Source organism: Oryza brachyantha, chromosome 6, assembly GCF_000231095.2.
Source record: "Oryza brachyantha chromosome 6, ObraRS2, whole genome shotgun sequence".
Taxonomy (NCBI): domain Eukaryota; kingdom Viridiplantae; phylum Streptophyta; class Magnoliopsida; order Poales; family Poaceae; genus Oryza; species Oryza brachyantha.
Window position 1 is genome coordinate 14,482,472 of NC_023168.2, and position 20,616 is coordinate 14,503,087.

Consider the following 20,616-nt stretch of genomic DNA (forward strand, 5'->3'; position numbering starts at 1 on the left):
TTGCATTTCTTTATTGTCTAATCTGAATTATGACTGTACTGATAATTCCACCTCCCCCTTTGAAACAGAGGATAGATTCTAACATGACAGATACCTACTTTATCAATATCTTTTTTAAAGAAAAACCATAAATGTATATGAGGAGTTACGGGAAGCTTCTTCTCTTTCGCTCATTCAGCTATACATATACAAGAGGCATACATGGACCCCTTTTGGGCCTAGAAACACACACACATGTACACAGCCCAACACTTCCCCTCAAGATGGGCGATAAATATCTATCATGCCCATCTTGTTACATGACAATATACACTCTTTGACACCTAAAGCCTTTGTTAAACGGTCAGCCACTTGTTCTCTAGAGTTTACAAAGTTTAACTCTAAGGTTCCCTCATCTATCCTTTCTTTAATAAAGAAGCGATCGATATCAACATGCTTTGTTCGGTCATGTTGGACTGGATTGTTAGCAATATTAATGATTGATTTGTTGTCGCATCATAACTTCATGGGAGTGTTTATCATCAACCTCAATTCAGTTAGAAGATTTCTTACCCATAATAACTCACTCAGACTCATTGACATTGACCTGTATTCCGCTTCAGCAGTTGAGAGAGATACTACCGATTACTTCTTGCTTCTCGAAGATATTAAATTGCCACCCACAAATACACAATAGCCTGATATTGACCTTCTATCATTAAGACAACTGCCCCAATCTACATCACAGTATCCCACCACATCAAGATGTCCATTCTTCTTGAACCATAAGCCCTTCCCTGGGCTTCCCTTCAAATATCTCAAAATTCTATACACAACATCCATATGACTACTTCTAGGATCATGCATATACCGACTTACCACACTAACAGCATGGGTTATATCAGGTCTTGTATGACATAAGTATATCAACCGTCCCACAAGTCTTTGATAACTCTCTTTATTCACTGGGTCTCCTGATTCAGCACACAACTTATGGTTTTGTTCAATTGGTGTAGAGATTGGTCGACAACCAAGCATACCTGTGTCATTGAGCAGATCTAATGTTTACTTTCGCTGTGAAAGTACTATCCCTTTAGGAGATCTTGCAATCTCAATACCCAAAAAGTATTTTAGCTGACCCAAATCCTTAACTTCAAATTCCTTACTTAGATTTTCCTTTAATCTTGCTATCTCTATATAATCATCCCCTGTGATAATCATGTCATCCACATACACAGCAAGGATAGTGGTGTGACACTTCTTGTGATGATAGAATACCGTATGGTCTCCATTACATTGCTTATAACCCATGCCACACATTACACGCCGAAAACGATCAAACCATGCTCTTGGTGACTGTTTGAGACCATATAGAGATTTCTTCAATCTCAATACCTTGCCTTCAGTTTGTGAAGTAGTAAATCCAGGTGGGATATCCATATACACCTCTTCCTAAAGATCTCCATGTAAAAAGGCATTCTTGACATCTAATTGATGCAATGGCCAGTCAAAATTAGCTGCACAAGAGATATGTGTTCTTACCGTGCTCATCTTTGCTACCGGTGCAAAAGTTTCATCATAATCAATTCCATATGTTTGATTGTATCCCTTAGCCACAAGCCTTGCTTTGTATCTTTCCACCTTCCCATCAGGGTTTTGCTTTATTGTATACACCCACTTGCAGTTAACAACTTTCTTCCCTTCAGGAAATGGTACAATATCCCATGTTTTGTTTTTTTCAAGAGCCTCCAGCTCATCCAACATAGCTTGATGCCACCTTGGATCTCGCTTTGCTTATATCCAATCCTTTGGAATTCGCACCAAATCTAGTGATGCTGCAAAGGCTTTATATGCAGATGATAAAGAGTCATAAGAAACATAGTTGGATATGTTATTCTCATCATCACCCTCATCCCGACCCTCAAAACCATACCTTAGTGGGGGTTTACCTGCCTTGCTCCTTACTCCCTTTCTAACAGCAATTGGTAAGTCAGATTCTTCTTCTCTAACTTCTTCCTCTTCTCCCCCTGGCTCCAAAGGCTCTTGCCCATAACTTGTATCTTCCATTACTTGACTATCTTCTTCGATTTGTTGGATCATTGGAAGTCTCGTTCTCCTTGTGTAGACTTGAAGGTTTTCCTCTTCATGTGGCTTCCTCCATTTTTGCTCTCGTATATGATCATTCACATCAACTGGAATTTGGCCAATCACAACTTTTCTCTCCTTCTCTTGTTCATCTACCTTGGCATCCACTATTTTATCATCTCTTTGTTTGTCATGATCACCAAACAGAGAAATTAAATCTGTCTCTCACCATAAAATGGAACAGATTCTCTGAAAGTAACATCCATACTTACAAATGTTCGTCGTTCTGACGGACTCCAACACTTATAACCCTTCTGGCAAGATGAATAACCTATGAAAATGCACTTTACAGCTCGAGGATCAAGTTTTCCAACAGATGGTCTGTGATCTCTGACAAAGCACGTGCAACCAAACACCTTTGGTTGAACAACAAACTCATTCTTCTGAAATATCATCTCATATGGTGTCTTCATCCCAAGTATTCTCGATGGTGTACGATTGATAAGATATGTTGCTGTCATTACTGCCTCACTCCATAAAAATTTGGGTACATTCATAGTATACATCAGTGAGCGAGCTGTCTCTAAAAGATGACGATTTTTCCTCTCAACCACCCCATTTTATGGAGGAGTATCAGGACAAGAAGTTTGATGTAATATTCCTTCTGATGAAAGAAAGCTTCTGAGTTCATTATTTATATACTCCCCTCCATTATCAGTTCTAATAAACTGAACCCGAGCATTAAAATGATTTTTAATGTATGCATAAAAATTTTGGAAGCATTTAAGAACCTCATCCTTGTGCTTCATAAGATATAACCATGTCATGCGAGAGTAGCAATCAATAAAGGTAACCAAATACTTCATTCCACTCATAGAAACCACAGGTGAAGTCCAAACATCTGAGTGAATTAGCATAAAGGGTAACATACTTCGAAGTCCTCTACTCACATATGATGTTCTTGTATGTTTCCCATACTTACAAGCATCACAAACTAATTTAGATTTATCCACTCTACTAAACTCTGATGGGAACATTTTTCTCATAATTTCAAAAGATATATGTACTAATCTATAGTGCAAAAGTAATACTTTAGCCTCTTCTTCACTTGTGGAAGCCATCAAAGCTAGACACATGGCTTCATTAGTTCTTCCCTGATCCAAGTACCAAAGTCCATCACGCCTGACGCCAATCCCAAGTTTCTTCCATGTTTTCCTCTCCTGAATTAAACAATTCTCACGATCAAGGGAGACCCGACAATCCATATGATCAACTAGAGAACTTATTGAAACTAGATTCACTGGAAAGGAGGGTACATGTAACACTGATGATAAAGTGATTGAAGGAGTACACTGCACAATACCCTCTCCCTTAACTGGGCATAATGTTCCATCAGCAGTTTGAATAGTTTCTTTACGTGCAAAAGGGTATGGTTTATATGATGCAAATTCCCCACACATGCCCGTCACATGTCTAGATGCACCAGAGTCTAGTATCCAATTTGAATGAGAACTATTGATAGACATAAATGCTTGATTTGAGTTACCTGAGGTGGAATGAACAAAGTTGGCAACATCAACATTTGTAGGTTTAAAAGAACCCTCTTCTGCAGTGACCACATTAGCTTTTTGATCGCCCCTGTACTCATAGCCTCTACCTCGGTTACCTCTACTTTCATATCCTCTTCCACCTCTTGCTCCCTCTCTATCACCACTTCTTCCTCTTCCATAACTAGGCTTACGAGGAGCACGACAATCACGCATAAGATGCCCCATTTCACCACAATTAAAGTACTCTCTAGTCTCTTTACCTTGTACAATTGCATAAGTGGGACTTGGTGAAGGTGATGTGGTACTAGGCAATATCTTCTTCTTAAGTTCCTCTTGTGCCATAGCTGCAATAGCCTCATCTAAGGTAGGAAGGGTAGTTTGGTGAAACATTGCATCTCTTCTTCCTTCGAACTCTGGGTTTAGGCCCTTCAAGAATTCAATGACTCTTGTGCGCTCTACCCATTTTTTCATTTTTGCTATGCAACTAGAGTGCTCCAAACCAAGAGGATCATAATGGTCTAAATCAGACCACAAACTCTTCAATTCTGCAACATATTCTGCCACAGAGCGCTCCCCTTGTCTCAAAGCACTTCTCTTCTCCTGTGCATCCACCATTAGCATCACATTACCTTCTCCTGAGTATAGGTTAGCGAGAGTTTTCCACATCTCACTCGCACTAGAGACTGTCTCAACAGTTGTAGCAATAGCAAGGATTAGTGAAGTCAATAACCATGCTACCACCAGAGAGTTGGTAGTACTCCAAGTCTTCCATTCTACACTTGTGCTCTCAGGTTCTTTCACTTCTCCTGTGACATATCCTTCTTACCCTTTTGTCTTTAAAATCAACAAAGCTCTCCTTGACCAACTCAAATAATTTTTGACACCCTCCAACTTAATATCATTCTGCACCAGCTTAATTTTTTGTACTGATTCGCCACGAGGAACAGCTGCATTGCTTGTACTAGGGGTTTCACTAAGTTTCTTTGCAAGCATATCTACCAATTTACCCATCACCTGTTCAAGCCCTTGATTTTCAGCCATTTTAAGCAAGTAGCAGAGATAAGAACCACACTGACTGCCTCAGTTTGAGAAAGAAAACACAGCAGCAGCCACCAAACAGCAGATAAATTCCACACAAGGATCCAATAGAATCTTCTCCTTTATCACTTAGATGCCCCTCCTCAGATGTACTCTAGTGTTGGCAGCAATAGAGATAAGAATCTCACCGAACGACAAGCAGCAAGCTCTGCCTCGGCAAGCAGTAGCTCTTCCTCCTCTTCCCCACGAACAGCAGCTCTTCCTCCTCTTCACCACGAACAGCAAGCAACAGCTCTGCCTCCCCTTCAGCCAGGAAGCAGCAGCTGTGCCACCTCTCCTCACGCTGCCTCGCCTGCTTCCGCCGGCCCCAAGCAAGTCGTCGCCTTTCCCTGCCTCGCCTCTGCTCGGACCAGCCCCGAGCCGCGTCACCCTGGCCGCCGCCGCCAGCGCCTCCTGCTACACGAGCTTGCTAGGGTTTCAACCTGAGCTCTGATACCATGAGGAGTTACGGGAAGCTTCTTCTCTTTCTCTATTGCTCATTCAGCTATACATATACAAGAGGCATACATGGACCCCTTTTGGGCCTAGAAACACACACACATGTACACAGCCCAACAGTATACATACATGATACATACACACGGCACTCCCAAACTAACTTGACAACAGTTGGTACATTCAGTCCACCAATTTTATGAAAGTACTCTCTATTTTCCTAACACTAATTTATACGTCATGCTCCAGTGTTTTCACACAAAATATATTAAAAGTTGTTGATGGTCAAAGGTTTGATAGTTTGACATTAATCTTGCCCAAAACGTTAAAAGAATTATAGAACCTGAAGAGTACCTCATATATTATTTTCTTATTAATTTTGGTATTTTAGTGAAATCACTTGAGGGAGTCATTGTTTGATGGCATATTTGCAAATTAAAAATAATTTGTGAACAAAACTGTGGAATACATGTACTAGGAGTATCCATAGACTATATGTATACATACAGTCGTAGGGGTACCAAATATGAAGGAGATTATATATGGTATCAACCGGAGTTTGGTTACAGCTGGATTGCATGCCGCCTATGCCGGATCCGAGTTGTAACCGAATGGGAGGGCTAGACGGACGGTATATTTAGATCGGCTATCTTCTAGTTGATCTGCCCACAATCCAATACAATCACCAAGCAGGAGTAGGGTATTATCTCACTAGTCGAGAGCCTGAACCTGGGTAACCCTGTGTCTTCATCCTAACCATCGATCTTTACGCCTCGCTAGCCACCCCATATATATTGCCGACATCCAAATTGTCGACAAAAGCTTTTATATATGTGTTCTTAGCAATCTAAAAAAGCAAAGACCATAAATAAATTGTGATGAAAAAACCTCAAAGTCAACTTCAAATTTAAAGTTAAAAATTCAAATTTAAAGACGAGGGTGTAATTTATTAACTTTGTTTTAGAAAGAGTCTTCGTCTAAATTTTAGTATGGTGGGAGTACCAGATGTTTGGTTAATCACTTAATTGAATTGCTTATGCCAATAATTTAATGAAGTTAAATAGTCTTGGCAGGAGAAGAGCCAGCAGCAGCACGTCCGACCTCTGAACCCTCAAGTCTGGACAGTACGTGGTAGACGTGCGGCGACGTCACGCAGAGGTCGCAATAACATAAGTAAATACTAAAAGAAGGAAACAAAAAGAAGCTTATATACTAATATCAGGATTAACTTCTACACTAAGTATTTGACTGACACCTATTGCGCTGAGAGTTTATGTATTTGACTGACACCTATTCGCTGAGAGTTTATGGCTCGTTCGCAAGTGATTGTGACCACCAGTCACGTGAGCACCACAAGAAAGCTATTAATATATGATTAATTAAGTATTAACTATTATAAACTTAAAAATAGATTAATTTGAATTTTTTAAATAACTTTCATATAAATTCTTTGGTAAAAACTCACCGTTTAGCAGTTCGGAAGTGGGCAAAAAAAAAATTTGTGTGGTTGGTTAGTTGAGAACGCGCCCTTAGAGTAGAATGAGTATCGGATTTTATCATAAATATGTTACATGTAAGTGTGTGCGCTTCGGCTAGTTAAGAACACGAACATGTTTATATTTGTGAGTAGCTGGAACTTAGCTCCACAAAGGTCACACAAGCTTCGAACATTTTTGACAGCCGTAGACGTTAGTGATGCTTAACTTTACAATCAACGCTACAACTGCGCCTCATCCGGAATAATAATTTAAAAAAAAAAAAAGAGGATGGGCGCATCGGTCACCCGTGCCGTGGCGTGAATGCGTACGTGAATACACGTTCTCACTAGAAGATTATTAGTGTAGCAGCCCTGTCTATCTTAAATCGCATATCTACTCTCTCTTTGACACGTAATTAATGGCCTTTGCCGTTCTAGTTTATCGGTGATTATTATATGCAAAGAGATTAGTAATTAATTAATAATATATGGGCCGCCACAGATGGTTCATCCGCACTACTGCCATGATCAGTTAGTTGAACTAATCACAATTGGAAATAAGGAGACCAGAAGAGTAGCAGCAAATTAATATTCGTAACGTGACGTGCTGATGGTATACTACTTGATAGGCATAGCCCCCTGTACGGGGAAGGGTTCGACGACAAACTAATCTTTGGACGATGGGAGGAGATCGGTAACTAATTAACCACGTTTCCCTTTCCGTTAATACTAGAGCATTTTGCTGTTTTGTTCGTCAGAGGAAAACTTTTAAGTGTTATATTAGACGTTTGACTGGATCTATCGGAAGAGCCCTTTTAGACACGAATGAAAAAAACGAATTTTCTCTCGTGCTAATTCCTTTCAACAAAAAAGAATTTCATAAAAACAATAGACGAATCTTTTGAGCTTAATTAATCCATCATAGGTTACCGTAGCACTTATGGTTAAACATGGACTAATTAGTTTTTTATCTCAATTTAAATATCCAAAGATTCGATGCGATGTTTTTTAAAAAATCGTCTTTATTTGATGAAACAGTTAAATTACATTTCCGCGTGGTAATCTTCTTGGGTTTGGGTTATAACCTAAAATTTAAATTTTTAACTTTAAATTTAAAGTTAATTTTAAGATTTTTCATCAAAGTTTATTTTTCAGCTTTGACTTTTACGTAGCTATGGACACATATATAAAAATTTTATTCACGTGTTATTTTCGTTCGTCAGTTTTTTTTCTGCCAAACAGTCTCCAGATCTAGGATGCACAACGTCAATCCAATGGCACAATCATGGGCGGTACGAATCTACTGCATATCTTTGCAAGAAATTTGTATCCGCGGTACGTACAAGAGCCTATACGTACTCTGAACCACAGTTTCAGAAAAATAATTTTTAAAAAAAAAGTCTATGAACTCGAGAGAACACGCTAGCATCAGATATACTCCATTGGTCACAATATAAATATATTTCTATTGCATTAGAGACAAAATAATTAAAATTTAATTTAAATGCCATTATTAAATAAAAAAAGTAGTATGGAATAAGTGGTAGGTAGATGTCAAAGAAACAGGTTTGAATATGAAATGATTAATGAAATGAGAGGTAGATACTCTAGATAGCATGATACTATTTTTTTCTAAGATATAATTAAATTTCAGAAATGTATTTACGTAGTACTAAGGTAAATACTATTACTCTCTCTCTGTTTCATAATGCAAGATATCTGACATATTTGCTTACAATGTTTAATCATTTGTAATATTTAAAAAATTATAAAAATATCATTTATTTTGCTTATGACTTACTTTATTATAAAAAAAACTTTAAGCATGGGTTGTTATTTTTTTATATTTATTCTTAATTTTTATATAAGACATAAAACATTACAGCTAAACAAAGTCAAACGTGCTACCTACAGAAAACGGTGGCTCGAGTCGCCGTCGTCCACTCGCCTCGCCTGTGCGTCACCGTCGGTGAATCACCGGCAGCGCGGACGTCACGCCGAGTACAAGCTGCGCCCATTTCACCACCGGCCGCCCACCCGCCACCGTCCAGGCATCTGCTTTCGGTGCTTCTTTTCACTCGTGAGCAATGCATGGTTCTCGTAATATAGAAATGATTAAAAATGCTGGATCGAAAGTATATTATCAGTCCAACTCTATAAATTGAAGAAAAAACATAGAAAACCCTATAGAAATTATTGTTTGGATCAAGCACAGCAAGAACACAGAAACTATAAGAGATAGAGACACAAATTGATTTTTCCAAGAAGCTAAACCCCATGTTAAAAATCTTTCAAATTTCTAAAATTGTTACATTTTGAGGCATTTGTGAGAAATTTTAAAGGAGCTTGGAAGATTGCATTCGTTTGTTTCAAACGGTCGTATGGCAACTCTTTTTTCATATACGAATCTAATACCTCAAAATTTGTCCAAGATTTGTTTGTTCCAAATGAACCCCGATGATTCAAGTGGGAGTTGAGTTTGGTTTGGTTAGGTTAATTCGGTCCGGACAGGGGGGAGTAAAAAGGTGTATCCACGGTGGTAAATCCCATGTGATTTGGAGCAACATGCATGCTCCATGTTTAGAAATGTTTTGAAGGCTCGTCTTCTCCACGACGCCATCTCGCTCGCCCACTCGCCCACGTCTTCTCTTCTCTCCCGCGCGCGCGCTCCTCGTCGACTCGCGCTCCTCACCTCGCCGCCGCGGGAGGGTGATCAAACGAACACCCTCCGCCTCGGCTCGTCGGACCGGCCGCCGCCGCCATGTCCGCCGCCGCGGCAGCGGCCGATCGGAGGCGGGCGGAGGCGGTCGCGTGGCTGCGCGCGGCGCTGCTCCGGGGCGGGGGCTCCCCGCCGCCGCGGCCGCTCCCGCCGCCGCACGCGTCGGACGGCGAACTTAGGGCCGCGCTCGCGGACGGTGCGCTGCTCTACGCCGCGCTCCGCGGGCTCGGCTGCGGCCCCGCCGCCGGCGACGAGGTAGGCAGACGCAGGCTCAGGCTCTCCGCCACCACCCCCGCGCTCCCGTCTCTTCTCCACCCCCACGTACTTCCGGCCGGTCGTGATCGTCGCTGGCTATCGCTGCTGTTTCAGGGCGGCCCGGCGGAGGGGGAGGGCGATGTCGGGAGGTTCCTCGCGGCCGTGGAGCGGATGGGCCTCCCCGGCTTCGCCGCCTCCGACCTCCACACGGTAAGCTTTCTTCCGTGTTGCATCAGAAAACTGGATTAGTAATTGCTTGCGGCTTGCGGGCGATGCTGTTTTGGATTATCGATTTTTGGAGTAGATAGGGACCCGAAATTTGATTGCTGGGCTGTACAGCTTCCCCTCCAAGGAGGAGATTGCAGTGTTTGCTTTCGCTGTAGGTTGGTTGAGACTTGAGAGGGTTGTGACTGACTGACTGATTCTCAATCAATAAGATTTGTTGGTTCAAAATTCCTTTCTACAGCTTAATTTCTTTCCTTTTACTGTTCGAAGTTTAATTTGGTCATAATTGATAGTATTTTGTAGTTTCTATACAAGTTAGTTGCGGACTACAAAATGTTTTCTGATGAAAGGCAGGTTCATACCTATCAGTGAGCTGAACACAATCTCTGCGAATCTTTAGCTGTTCAATGATTCTGTTTATGAGAGCTCATCAGCTGAACTACTTCTACAATGTGTTAGTGAGTTGTCGTATTGGAGTTTTATGGATTATTCGTTTGGATGCTTTAACAATAATACTGCAATTTTTAATTGGTATAGAATGTTGCCATGAGACTCTGTTGGTGTTCCGGCTCTTCAATATATTTAAGATGTATCTTCCCGTTCTTGTTTGAATTTTTTTTATTGACATGATTGGCATTCATCTAGGGCCCAGTATCATCTATTGTTGCCTGTCTCCTTGCACTAAGGGATTATTTTGTATCCCATGATGTGGAGGGCTTAAGCTGTAGCATTCCAGAAAAAGGCATGAGGAACATCATAGAGTTTCCCAGAAGGGAGAACGATCTCAGCACACAAGAAGGCCAAAATATCCCCAAAAGTCCGGCTATGTCAGGTGAAATCTTATTAGTTTTGTGCTCAATTTTTATTTAGAGAAGGGTATTTTACCTGGCCTCTATATCCAGTTGGATATATGCAGCCATTAGTTTTGTGCTCAATGCTTTCAACAAACTTTAGTTTTATGAATTATCAACAAAACAATGAGGGCCACGTAGAAAACTTTGCAGAGTTGCTCAATCTTTTTACTGCTCATAAAAATATTGAAGAATTCAATTTTTAATGGTCAAAGTTTACTTCTACTGCTAACTTGCACATGAGTAGACTTACGCTATTCATAACTCAATTTACATTCAGGTGGGGTTTCTCCCCCCACCACGCGTTGTTTATTCAAAAAAAAGCTATGACATATGTTCTCTTTCTATTGTAGAACCATCATCTCCTTTATCGCAGGCTACATTATCTTCAATATCACGCCATGCTGGGCACAATTTTCATGATGTCTTCCAACTCAGACAAGGATGTTATTTTGATCTGCCCAGTTCAAAAATTTCTGAGATGATGAAATCCACCAGCTTGGATGTAAGTTTCAGATAGTAACTTTTTGTTTGTGAGAAGTTTGACAAAAGATATTTCTTGCCAAAAACAACGATATTTATTCTCTGTATCATGTCAACAATATTGCAGCATGCCCCTACTCAATCACTTTTGACTGTTGTGAATACAATCCTTGATGGGCTTATTGAGAGGAAGAATGGAGAAATTTCTTATGTAGGCTACTCAAAAGCAATGCAGTTAGTTTGTTCTTTTCATGCTTCAAAATTCTGATATTTTTTGTTCTTATCCCCTTTGATCCTACTGAATATAAGTATATCACATTGTTTCCATAGCATGTCGCTTGCTTGTTGAGAAAGATCATACTAGAGATTGAGCGGCGTATTTCTACTCAGGCAGAGCATATAAGAAATGTAAGGAGTACTTATTCCTAGTTATTTTTCATATCATTCCTTTTGTAATAGTTGCTTGGATGCAGCAAAATAACCTTATGAAAGCACGCGAAGAGAAATATAAATCAAGGATAACAGTGCTAGAGGCACTAGCAAGTGGGACAGGTAGACAAACACATGTAAAGTCATGTGCAGAAAATGGAAAAGCACATGTAAGAATCAATGGCATTGATCTCTGTCAATGAAAATTTCAATGTAAATGAAAATTGCCTTATATTGTCTTTCAGGTCTCTGCAGATCATCATATGAATGAAAAAGAAGAAAGTAAAGACACAATTATGAAATTAAATCAAGAACTAGAAGCACTGAAATCATCATATGAAGAGACCAATATCATGTTAGAATCTAAGAAGAAAGAGGTACTTCAGCTTTTGATGGACAAGGAGAACATTGACTATACAGTATCGCAACTCAAGCAAGATCTTGCAATAGAAAGATCACATCAGACACATATTCAAGAAATGGAGACTAGGGCTTTGCAGGCACACAAGAAACTAGAAAAAAAGATAATGGAAATGGAACACAGGCTAGAAGATTCTAAAAGTAGAACTAGAGATATTGAGGAATTGTTAGAATCAAGAAGACAAGCATGGGAGCAAAAGGAAATTGCACTGAATCAATTTGTAGGTTTTCAAACACAGAACATTCAGGTATTGACTGGTTAGGTTGCTTTTCTCTCTATATTTCTTTGAAAAACTTGTAAGGTCATCATTTAAGCTTAAAGTTGTTCCCTACCAGGATTTGAGGTTGTCTTCTGTTTCCATCAGGCATGAAATCCTACACTGCCAGCAAAAATGGTCTGAAGAACTTTATGACCTAGGTGAGAAGAAACGAATCACTGTTTTAATCCACATGGTATAGACATATTATAGTTTTCATTTTATATCATGGTATTGAGAATGCCATTTACACCTATGCAGGACGAAGCCTTAAGGTATTGACGAATGCTGCAGAAAATTATCATGCTACTCTCGAAGAAAATCGAAAATTATTCAATGAGGTTCAAGAGTTAAAAGGTTACAAAGCAGACATCATTCCTCATTTTATATATTGATATTCTTATTTCTATCAGCCTCTTAGAATTATGCTTATTTATCAGGAAATATCAGAGTCCATTGTCGGATAAGACCTTTTCTCCCTGGAGAAGATCAGACATCTACTACAATTGAATATGGTAGCGATAATGGCGAACTAATTTTAGAAAATCCTGGAAAACAAGGAAAGGAAGGAAAAAAACTTTTCAAATTCAACAAAGTTCTTGGCCCCTCTGCTAGTCAAGGTAAGAATAAAAACAATTAATGTTGACTAGTTGAATGCCTCTGCGTTGCAATGGAATTAAAAGAAAGTTCGAAATATTAATCCATGAATTCATATCCATGTTGGAATTTGGTATCCTCCCTTAAATTCTTTGTTTATTAGTACGGTTTTGATATATAACTCAGTAGCTCATATTACTCTTGTCAAAATAAAGGTCATTGTTTTATGGGCCCACATGTTAGGAGCTAGTGGTGGCAAGTGGGCAGATTCACCATTCACCACACCACCGCTTGAGTTTTCTAAAGGACCATAGATTATACTATTTGTCCTGAGAAGCACCAAATTTTGTGGTGCTAACATGGAGTGTATGTTGATTGTTTATTCATTTTCTGGCTAGACGAGGTATTCAAGGACATTCAACCACTAATTAGATCAGTTCTTGATGGCTATAATGTTTGTATTTTTGCGTATGGTCAAACTGGATCAGGAAAAACCTACACAATGGTATGGTGCTGTAAGCATAAAAATATTCATCTGATTTATGTCATTGATAAGAAACACTATTGACATTATTAATGTTCTTGCTATGTTGTTTTTACAAATATCAGACTGGACCTGAAAATGCAACCGAGATGGATTGGGGTGTCAATTACAGAGCTCTGAATGACCTATTCCATATCTCACTGAGTAGAAGAGACACAATCATGTATGAAGTTAGTGTTCAGATGATTGAAATATACAATGAACAAATCCACGATCTCCTCAGCACCAGTGGGTCAAAGAAATATCCTTTTGGACACAGGCATATAGTAATAGAATCATTTATTGACAACTTTGCACTAGTAATTTGCGAACTCCATTGGGAAGTGTTATGCACATGAATTTCCAAGCAATCCATTTCCATTTCATGGAACTTGGTTTCATCCAATGTCCACAATATGTCACTAATGTCTCAGTCACAATAAATGGCGTATTGCAGTCTCATTTCAAGTGAATATATGTAGAAATGTGAAAACATAGTTGGACACCACTTTATCACTCTAAAATAGTCTAGATATGTAACAAGACATCCATTAAACCTCCACAAGAAGTGCTTCCCTGTTTTTCTTTAACTTGCGCACACTTGGGATTTTGAATGCCAGCCAACCGAATGGGTTTGCTGTCCCTGATGCAACAAAGCATCTTGTCAACTCAAGTTCTGATGTTATTGAATTAATGGGTATAGGACTTAAGAACAGATCTATAGGTGCGACAGCATTGAATGAAAGAAGCAGTAGATCTCACAGGTAAAATTTCATGTTTCATGATTCCGGTACCATTTCCTTTCTCCTTCTATTCAAATATAAGCTTGTGTAATCTTGCAGCATAGTTACTATACACATTCAAGGTGTTGATTTGAAAACCGGAGCTACTTTGCGTGGTGCACTACATCTCGTTGATCTTGCTGGAAGTGAGAGGGTGGATCGCTCTGCTGCTACAGGAGATAGACTAAAAGAAGCACAACACATCAACAAATCTTTGTCTGCTCTCGGAGATGTCATATTTTCTTTATCACAGAAGAATGCTCATGTACCATACCGAAACAGCAAGCTTACACAAGTTCTGCAAAATTCTTTGGGTACTTACCTTTCCTAATCAATTATATAACATTGTTTTAAGATTTTTAACCTAAAAGATTTCATGTTTAGGTGGGCATGCAAAGACGCTGATGTTCGTGCAGATAAATCCAGATGTATCTTCTTATGCAGAGACTTTAAGTACTTTGAAGTTTGCTGAAAGAGTGTCTGGAGTGGAGTTAGGTGTTGCAAAGTCCAATAAAGAGGGTAAAGAAATTAGAGAATTCAGGGAGCAGGTGACAATTTCTATTTTCCTTTTACTGACTATGAAACTGCTCTTGTTTGTACGATGACACATTACCTGCCTCAGTCATTTATATATATTCTATGTTGTAACAAGTACCTAAGGTGCAATTATCCTTATTTCATGAAAAAAAAAGACACTGTAGATGGTTTAGGTAAAATTTTGTCGGCATGAGATGGAATTACTGTTATTTTCATCATATATTCTTCACATTGCTAACAAAAGAAAAACCAATTGATTACTATAAAACCTTTTTCAATCTGCAGCTCTCACTGCTTAAAGATAAAATTGCAAAGAAGGATGAACAAATCAACCGGCTGCAACTACAGAGTCATTCTCCAAGGGAAAGGATAGAAAAACGTGCTGATTCCTTCCTAAAACATTCGTCATCTTCCCCAGGCATATCATCACTAGGAAGCAAAATCCAACATCGAAGAACAGCATCTGGTGGAAAGATAAAGATCATTGGCAGTAGAGCAGGTTCTGATGTTGACAACTTCTCTGACATCAGTGACAGACATTCTGAAGCTGATTCTATGCAATCTGTTGATGATATCCAACAGTCAAGGGAGATTATGCGCCTTTCTAAGCTCTCTATGGGTGAGATAGGACATAATTCTGTTGACCCTGAGCTTCCTTGCTTTGGCTATGCTGATTCAGAGGGGATGCTAAGCGACATATCAGACAGTGGTCTTTCCATGAGTGCAGAAACTGATTGTTCTATGAGCAGTGTGGTTGAGCTCACACTCTTACCAGAGCAGGAGAGAATATCTGACACTCAGAAAGAGCAACACATGGCACCAAGCACTCCGAAAGATCGGTTGTAAGTACTTTCTGTTCTTTAGTAAATTAATAACAACTAGTCGGTGAGAAACAATCTGGCCAATCAAAGAACATGAGAGTCCGTATGATCCTAAAAAAAATTATGGTAGTTACATACGTTTGTTTCATGACCCTTAACTTACCTGTTCCTTATCCGCTCATATGCTTCTGACACTTTAGCATGAATAGTACTGTATAGTAGCATTAGGGTTAGGGGAGGTTTTACCCTTCCATTTCTAAATAGGAATATGTATTTTCTAAATAATTTTTGATAGGGGTTAGCTAGTTGATGTGCATATATTAGTTGTGCCTAGATAAAAAGTTAGATACATGGTTTGTTGGGAAGATTGATACTCTTATCATCAAGGGTTATGTCGGTACTCCATGTAAAGAGTACACGATGTACTAGACGATCAGCTCATTCCAGTAAACCCCTGAGCGTCCTTATACTGTAAGAGAAACCTTATTGCTAGTAGAGAGGCGAGTAGCCAAGTACCTTTTCTCTAGTCTTTGGATCACTTACCCAAGTCAATACTAATAAATGTAAGCACTTGTTCTTCTTCAAACAGGCATAGGGTGGCCACTCGAGCGCAGAGGACAACTACACCAAGATCACCACAATCGCCTACCTTGTGGCCTAAACTAAGAGATCCGCCACCTCCTAGATCTCCAGGTAAATTTCACTTATGAAGCTTTCCTTCTTTCTAAGTGTGAATTTCTTTAATGTGCCCTCTGGAAAGAACAGGCTGCACACATAAGGCATGGCATACTGATATACTTGAGAAGAGAGATGTAATTACGTATCGACAGAAGCTGGACGAAAACCATGAAAAATCGAGGTTTCAGGGTGAGACCGATAAGGGTTACTGGGGAGGAATTCAACAGATTTTGGAAGATATAAAATTTGAAAGAAAAGAACTAGAAAAACATATAAATACTATGATATTTTTGCCAGGGTGGATAAATACTATGATATTAGTAGCACTTATTGTTAGAGTTAGAGTGTATAAAGTGAATTACCTGCTTTTTCCTATCAGTTTAGGCTTTTAGGTATAACTGACTGATGCATACAACTTAACATGGTATCAGAGCCAGAGGCCTCGAGTTCAAATCCTGGCTAGCGCACAATTAATTATATTAATTGCAGCCCACTCCAATATTCTCGTCTTTCCCTATCAACTTAGGCTTTTAGGTGCAACTGGCTGGTGCATGCAACTTAACACTTATTGGCATAAATGTTTTCAAAAGAGTTTGAATTAGTCCATCTAGGCATAAATATTTGATGTTTAGGACAATTTGGTCAAACTTGTAAATTCCAGAAATACTTAGTTTAAAAACAACAAAAATGATATGCGTATATTTGTCTTGGAAGTTAACAGTAAACTTATTAGGTTTTATAAATATATTATAGTATAAAATTGGTGGTCGGACTTTCAAAAGTTTGACCAAGTGTCAAATATTTATGACTCGAGGGAGTATGTGCATTTTTTTACTGAAACAAAAAGGAAATTTTTGACTGAAACAAAAAGGAAAAAAATGTGAAAAAGATACGAAGCTCTTAGTGGGCCGAAAGGTCAGTGAACCATAATGCTAGGATTCCTCCATGCTTAATGCCCAAGTCCGCAGCATGGACCAGACATTCCTCACCTCTTCATAATTTCTCACTTTTCCTATATTTCCCACCATTTATATAAAACAAAAACTAAGTTCAGCACTATGCTTGTTTTTCCGCCAAATTCAAATGCTTTTTGTGTTCTATGTCGGTTATCGTAGCCTCAAAATTCCTATCATTTTGCTCAATTTTTTGGTGGATACTTTGAAACTCGATGATCCAAATTCAAATTTTGTCCAAATTTCTCAGTTTTCTCTTAGTTTTCACAAAAACTATTATGTTGGGTTTGGAGTGTCCATCAGAAATGTAAACCCTTCTTCATTTTTTTATTGGGCCTTTCCCAAGCTGGGTGGCCAAATTTCATTAAGAGGGGTTAGAATATCATAAGCATTCTAATGATGTATTAGCTATACAAATGAGTATATGACCAAAGTAGGGCCCAATAGTTGTTGCATTTTCTAAATGGCATAGAGAAGTGTAGAACAAAACATCACCAAAACACGACAACTGGCTGTGATTTACCAAATCAATGGTCAGATCATTCTTAGTAAGGGATAATAAGTTCAAAGTCTTCCATATGAATTACCACAAAGTAGTCGCTAACCCATACATTGTATGGAACTGTAAATATTAAAAATTTAGTATTATGTTAAACATGTGGGTTACCTATGAAATTAGTGTTCAACGTGTGTGTAACCTATAAAACTATAGTTTATATTAAAAGAAGAATTCACATCAGTTACAACTTGCTAACTATCAATTTCAAATTCTGGAATTAAATTTTAAAATTCTAAATTGAGATCCATGATGAAATACTATATCATATTTACTAATTAACGACTTTCAAAAGTATTAAACTAACGTCCATACTGTTTCCATGATGGATACTATATCATATTTGCATGATTTATTTAACACGATCTCTGAATATGATTCACGGTCATGATAATATAATCTATCAAATCAATGGTCATATTATTCTTGTTAATATGGGAGCTCCTAGGAAGTGCTCATTTAGTATATAGGTAATTTTACAAAGTGATCGCCATTTTTTTTTCTTTACAGTGTCCACAAGCACAGGAAAAATCAGAGTAACACAGGCAACATCTTCATCGAGAAATTCCAGTACTCAAAAAAGGTGGACATAGAAGCCGTGCATCCTTGATGAATATCTTGCAACATTGGTATTACCTTTTGTACAGTACATCTAGAAAGCATTTCTTTTGTTCTTTAATACGGACTAGACATTATTTATTCTGCACTCTGGTTTTCTTTCCCAGCTGGAACTGCAAAACCAGTTGGAACAGATTATTTCCTTTTCTGTAAGGTGTAAATGCTCTAGTACATATGATACCTTTACAATGCGATAACCTTTGATGTGTTGATTATAAGCAATGAAAACAGAGTGAGCTTAAGACACCGAACTGAGTATACACATAATTTCCCTTGCACAAAATCTTGAGTTGATTTTGCCAAAGAAACATGTGGTAGTTGGTTTCTTTTTAAGGTAACCATCCTTGCAGAAGAATCACTCCATATGAAAAAGGAAAGAGAAAAAACACGACCAAGATGTAATTTATCACAAAACTTGTTGAAATTAGTGATTAGATTAATTCATCCCAAACCCTAGAAGGGTGGGGTATATACACAAGAGTAGGGCCCCATGGGCCTACATGGGCCTCATCAACACCCCCCCCCCCCCCCCCCCCCCCGCAGTCTGAACTTGCCAGCGTAGCGGAGCTCAAGACTGGACAAGAAAGAGAGTACACCCAAGAACACAAACCCCCCGCAGTCCCAATTAGCCACTGGTGACGTTGAGACTGGAGCGAAACTTCGAGAAGGTCGAGGAGGGGAGACCCTTCGTGAAGATGTCAGCAAACTGGGAGGTAGTCGGGACATGGAGAAGGGTGGAGAATGTGTCAGACTTCGCACGCAGTAGAAAAGTCCAAGAGTAGTGGGAGAAATCATCAACAATCACCAGATAATATTTAAAACCAGAAAGACTGATGACAGGAGAAGTCCACAGATCACAATGTATGAGATCAAAGGCATGACTCGCATGCGAAGAAGAAGAAAAAAAAAGGAAGTCGAACATGACGGCCTAGCTAGCACGCATGACAAAAATGCCCATCAGTTTCCCTAGTACAAGTAAGATCTGCACTACGATTGAGCCGAGCCAAAACATCGTGGCTGGAATGACCAAGCCGGCGATGCCAAGTAGTGGAAAAAGTGGTAGCGGCAAAAGCAGTAGACGAAGGTGGAGTCGATGAGGGAGCAGCGGAAGCAGGAAGATGGAAGGTGTAAAGGGGTCCTTGGCTATCACATGGGAGGAGTGGACGCCGGGAAGCCAAATCCTTCACAGTAAGACTAGAAGAGTCAAATTCAACATAACAGGAATTGTCAGCAGTAAATTTGCGAATGGAAATAAGGCTGTGAACCATCTGTGGAGTAACAAGAACATTAGGAAGGTGAAAGGAACCAGGAACAGAGCCCACAGAGGTGACAGGAAGGCAAGAATCATTGCCAACCATGATAGCGGAAGGGTAGGAGGGATGGGGAGGATGGACGGAGGAAAGAATACCAGTATCAGGTGTGGAGTGGTACAAGGCGCCCGAGTCGGCGATCCACTCCGCGCTGATCAGCGGCGTCAGCTACATGGTGTTGAAGGACTGAGCCAGTGCCGCCTGGTCCTAAGCCCCCGGTCAGGCTAGAGACGGTCGAATCAGAGCGGGAGGAGTCCAGGGCACCGGGGAAGCAGGGCCAGTGAACATGGCCATGGGCTGGTGTGGATGGCGTGCCCCACCTCCCGGAGTCTGGAATGGCCACATTGAGATGCGCCCTAACCATGGGTTGCTGAAGGATGGCTAAGGAGCAGGAGGAGCACGACCACCCCCACCCGAACCACCACCACTGTGCCCACTCCGGCGACGGCGCCCGCCACGGGCCCTCCCACCCCTGCTTGGCCCGAGGAGAGGAGCACCAAGGAGAGAAGTGGCAGGTGAGGCCGAAGAAGCCGGTGGAGCAGTCACAAGAGTGGTGGAGGTGGATGAGGAGGACGAGCTAGGCGAGAGGCCCCTGCTGATCTTGTCGAGGCAGAGGTCATCGCGAACCTGCAAGAAAGTGGGGAAGGGCCGCTGTCGAGGAAGCCAGGTCCGGAGAAGGTCGTAGTTGCTGTTGAGACCCCGCAGGACATGGAGTACCAAAATCCAATCACTCACCGGGCAGCCGAGTGTCATGAAGAGCATCCGCAATACCCTTCATCTTCTGGCAGTACTCGCCAACAAAGAGGTCCCCTTGCACGAAGGTGCGAAACTGCGCATCAAGATGAAGGGCGCGGGCCTCAGCGTTGCCGAGGGACTGGCCCTCAAGGGCCAACTAGGCTTGGCGCGCGGTGCCGCTAGGAGTCCGGATGACGTCCTAGAGATCGAGGGAGATGGTCCCAAAGATCCAGGACACGACGA

At 40.3% G+C, this 20,616-nt stretch overlaps 2 protein-coding genes across 3 annotated transcripts; one reads left to right on the forward strand and one right to left on the reverse strand.

Annotated features, from left to right (window-relative positions):
* Positions 1 to 2,938: 2,938 nt before the first annotated feature.
* Positions 2,939 to 5,138, reverse strand: LOC121054767. Its single transcript, XM_040525395.1, has 2 exons — positions 3,611 to 5,138; positions 2,939 to 3,284 (listed from the first exon to the last, which is right to left on the reverse strand). The coding sequence occupies exons 1-2, from the start codon at positions 4,278 to 4,280 to the stop codon at positions 3,241 to 3,243; spliced, it is 714 nt and encodes a 237-aa protein (XP_040381329.1). The 5' UTR covers positions 4,281 to 5,138; the 3' UTR covers positions 2,939 to 3,240.
* A 4,438-nt stretch (positions 5,139 to 9,576) lies between these two features.
* On the forward strand, positions 9,577 to 18,574 carry LOC102718656 (kinesin-like protein KIN-14M). 2 transcript variants are annotated; one of them, XM_006656094.3, is made up of 19 exons: positions 9,577 to 9,598; positions 9,713 to 9,808; positions 10,469 to 10,655; positions 11,028 to 11,179; positions 11,285 to 11,368; positions 11,488 to 11,565; positions 11,631 to 11,756; positions 11,832 to 12,254; positions 12,343 to 12,424; positions 12,525 to 12,620; positions 12,704 to 12,883; positions 13,259 to 13,365; positions 13,470 to 13,645; positions 13,983 to 14,147; positions 14,226 to 14,479; positions 14,550 to 14,713; positions 14,988 to 15,544; positions 16,113 to 16,216; positions 18,221 to 18,574. In XM_006656094.3, the coding sequence occupies exons 2-19, from the start codon at positions 9,770 to 9,772 to the stop codon at positions 18,301 to 18,303; spliced, it is 3,057 nt and encodes a 1,018-aa protein (XP_006656157.2). In that variant the 5' UTR covers positions 9,577 to 9,598; positions 9,713 to 9,769; the 3' UTR covers positions 18,304 to 18,574. The 2 variants fall into 2 exon arrangements, with proteins under 2 accessions (XP_006656157.2, XP_040381013.1); XM_040525079.1 differs by lacking the exons at positions 9,577 to 9,598; positions 9,713 to 9,808; positions 10,469 to 10,655; positions 11,028 to 11,179 and having other exon boundaries at positions 11,285 to 11,391.
* The last annotated feature ends 2,042 nt before the right edge of the window (positions 18,575 to 20,616 follow it).

Coding starts and splice junctions, on each gene's coding strand:
- LOC121054767 (XM_040525395.1), bottom strand. CDS start 4,280: ATGTGGAAAACTCTCGCTAACCTATACTCAGGAGAAGGTAATGTGATG. Junction 3,285..3,610: donor CTTTGTTCATTCCACCTCAG/GTAACTCAAATC, acceptor TGTTTAATTCAG/GAGAGGAAAACATGGAAGAA.
- LOC102718656 (XM_006656094.3), top strand. CDS start 9,770: ATGGGCCTCCCCGGCTTCGCCGCCTCCGACCTCCACACG. Junction 11,757..11,831: donor CAGAAAATGGAAAAGCACAT/GTAAGAATCAAT, acceptor ATTGTCTTTCAG/GTCTCTGCAGATCATCATAT. Junction 12,255..12,342: donor TTCAAACACAGAACATTCAG/GTATTGACTGGT, acceptor GTTCCCTACCAG/GATTTGAGGTTGTCTTCTGT.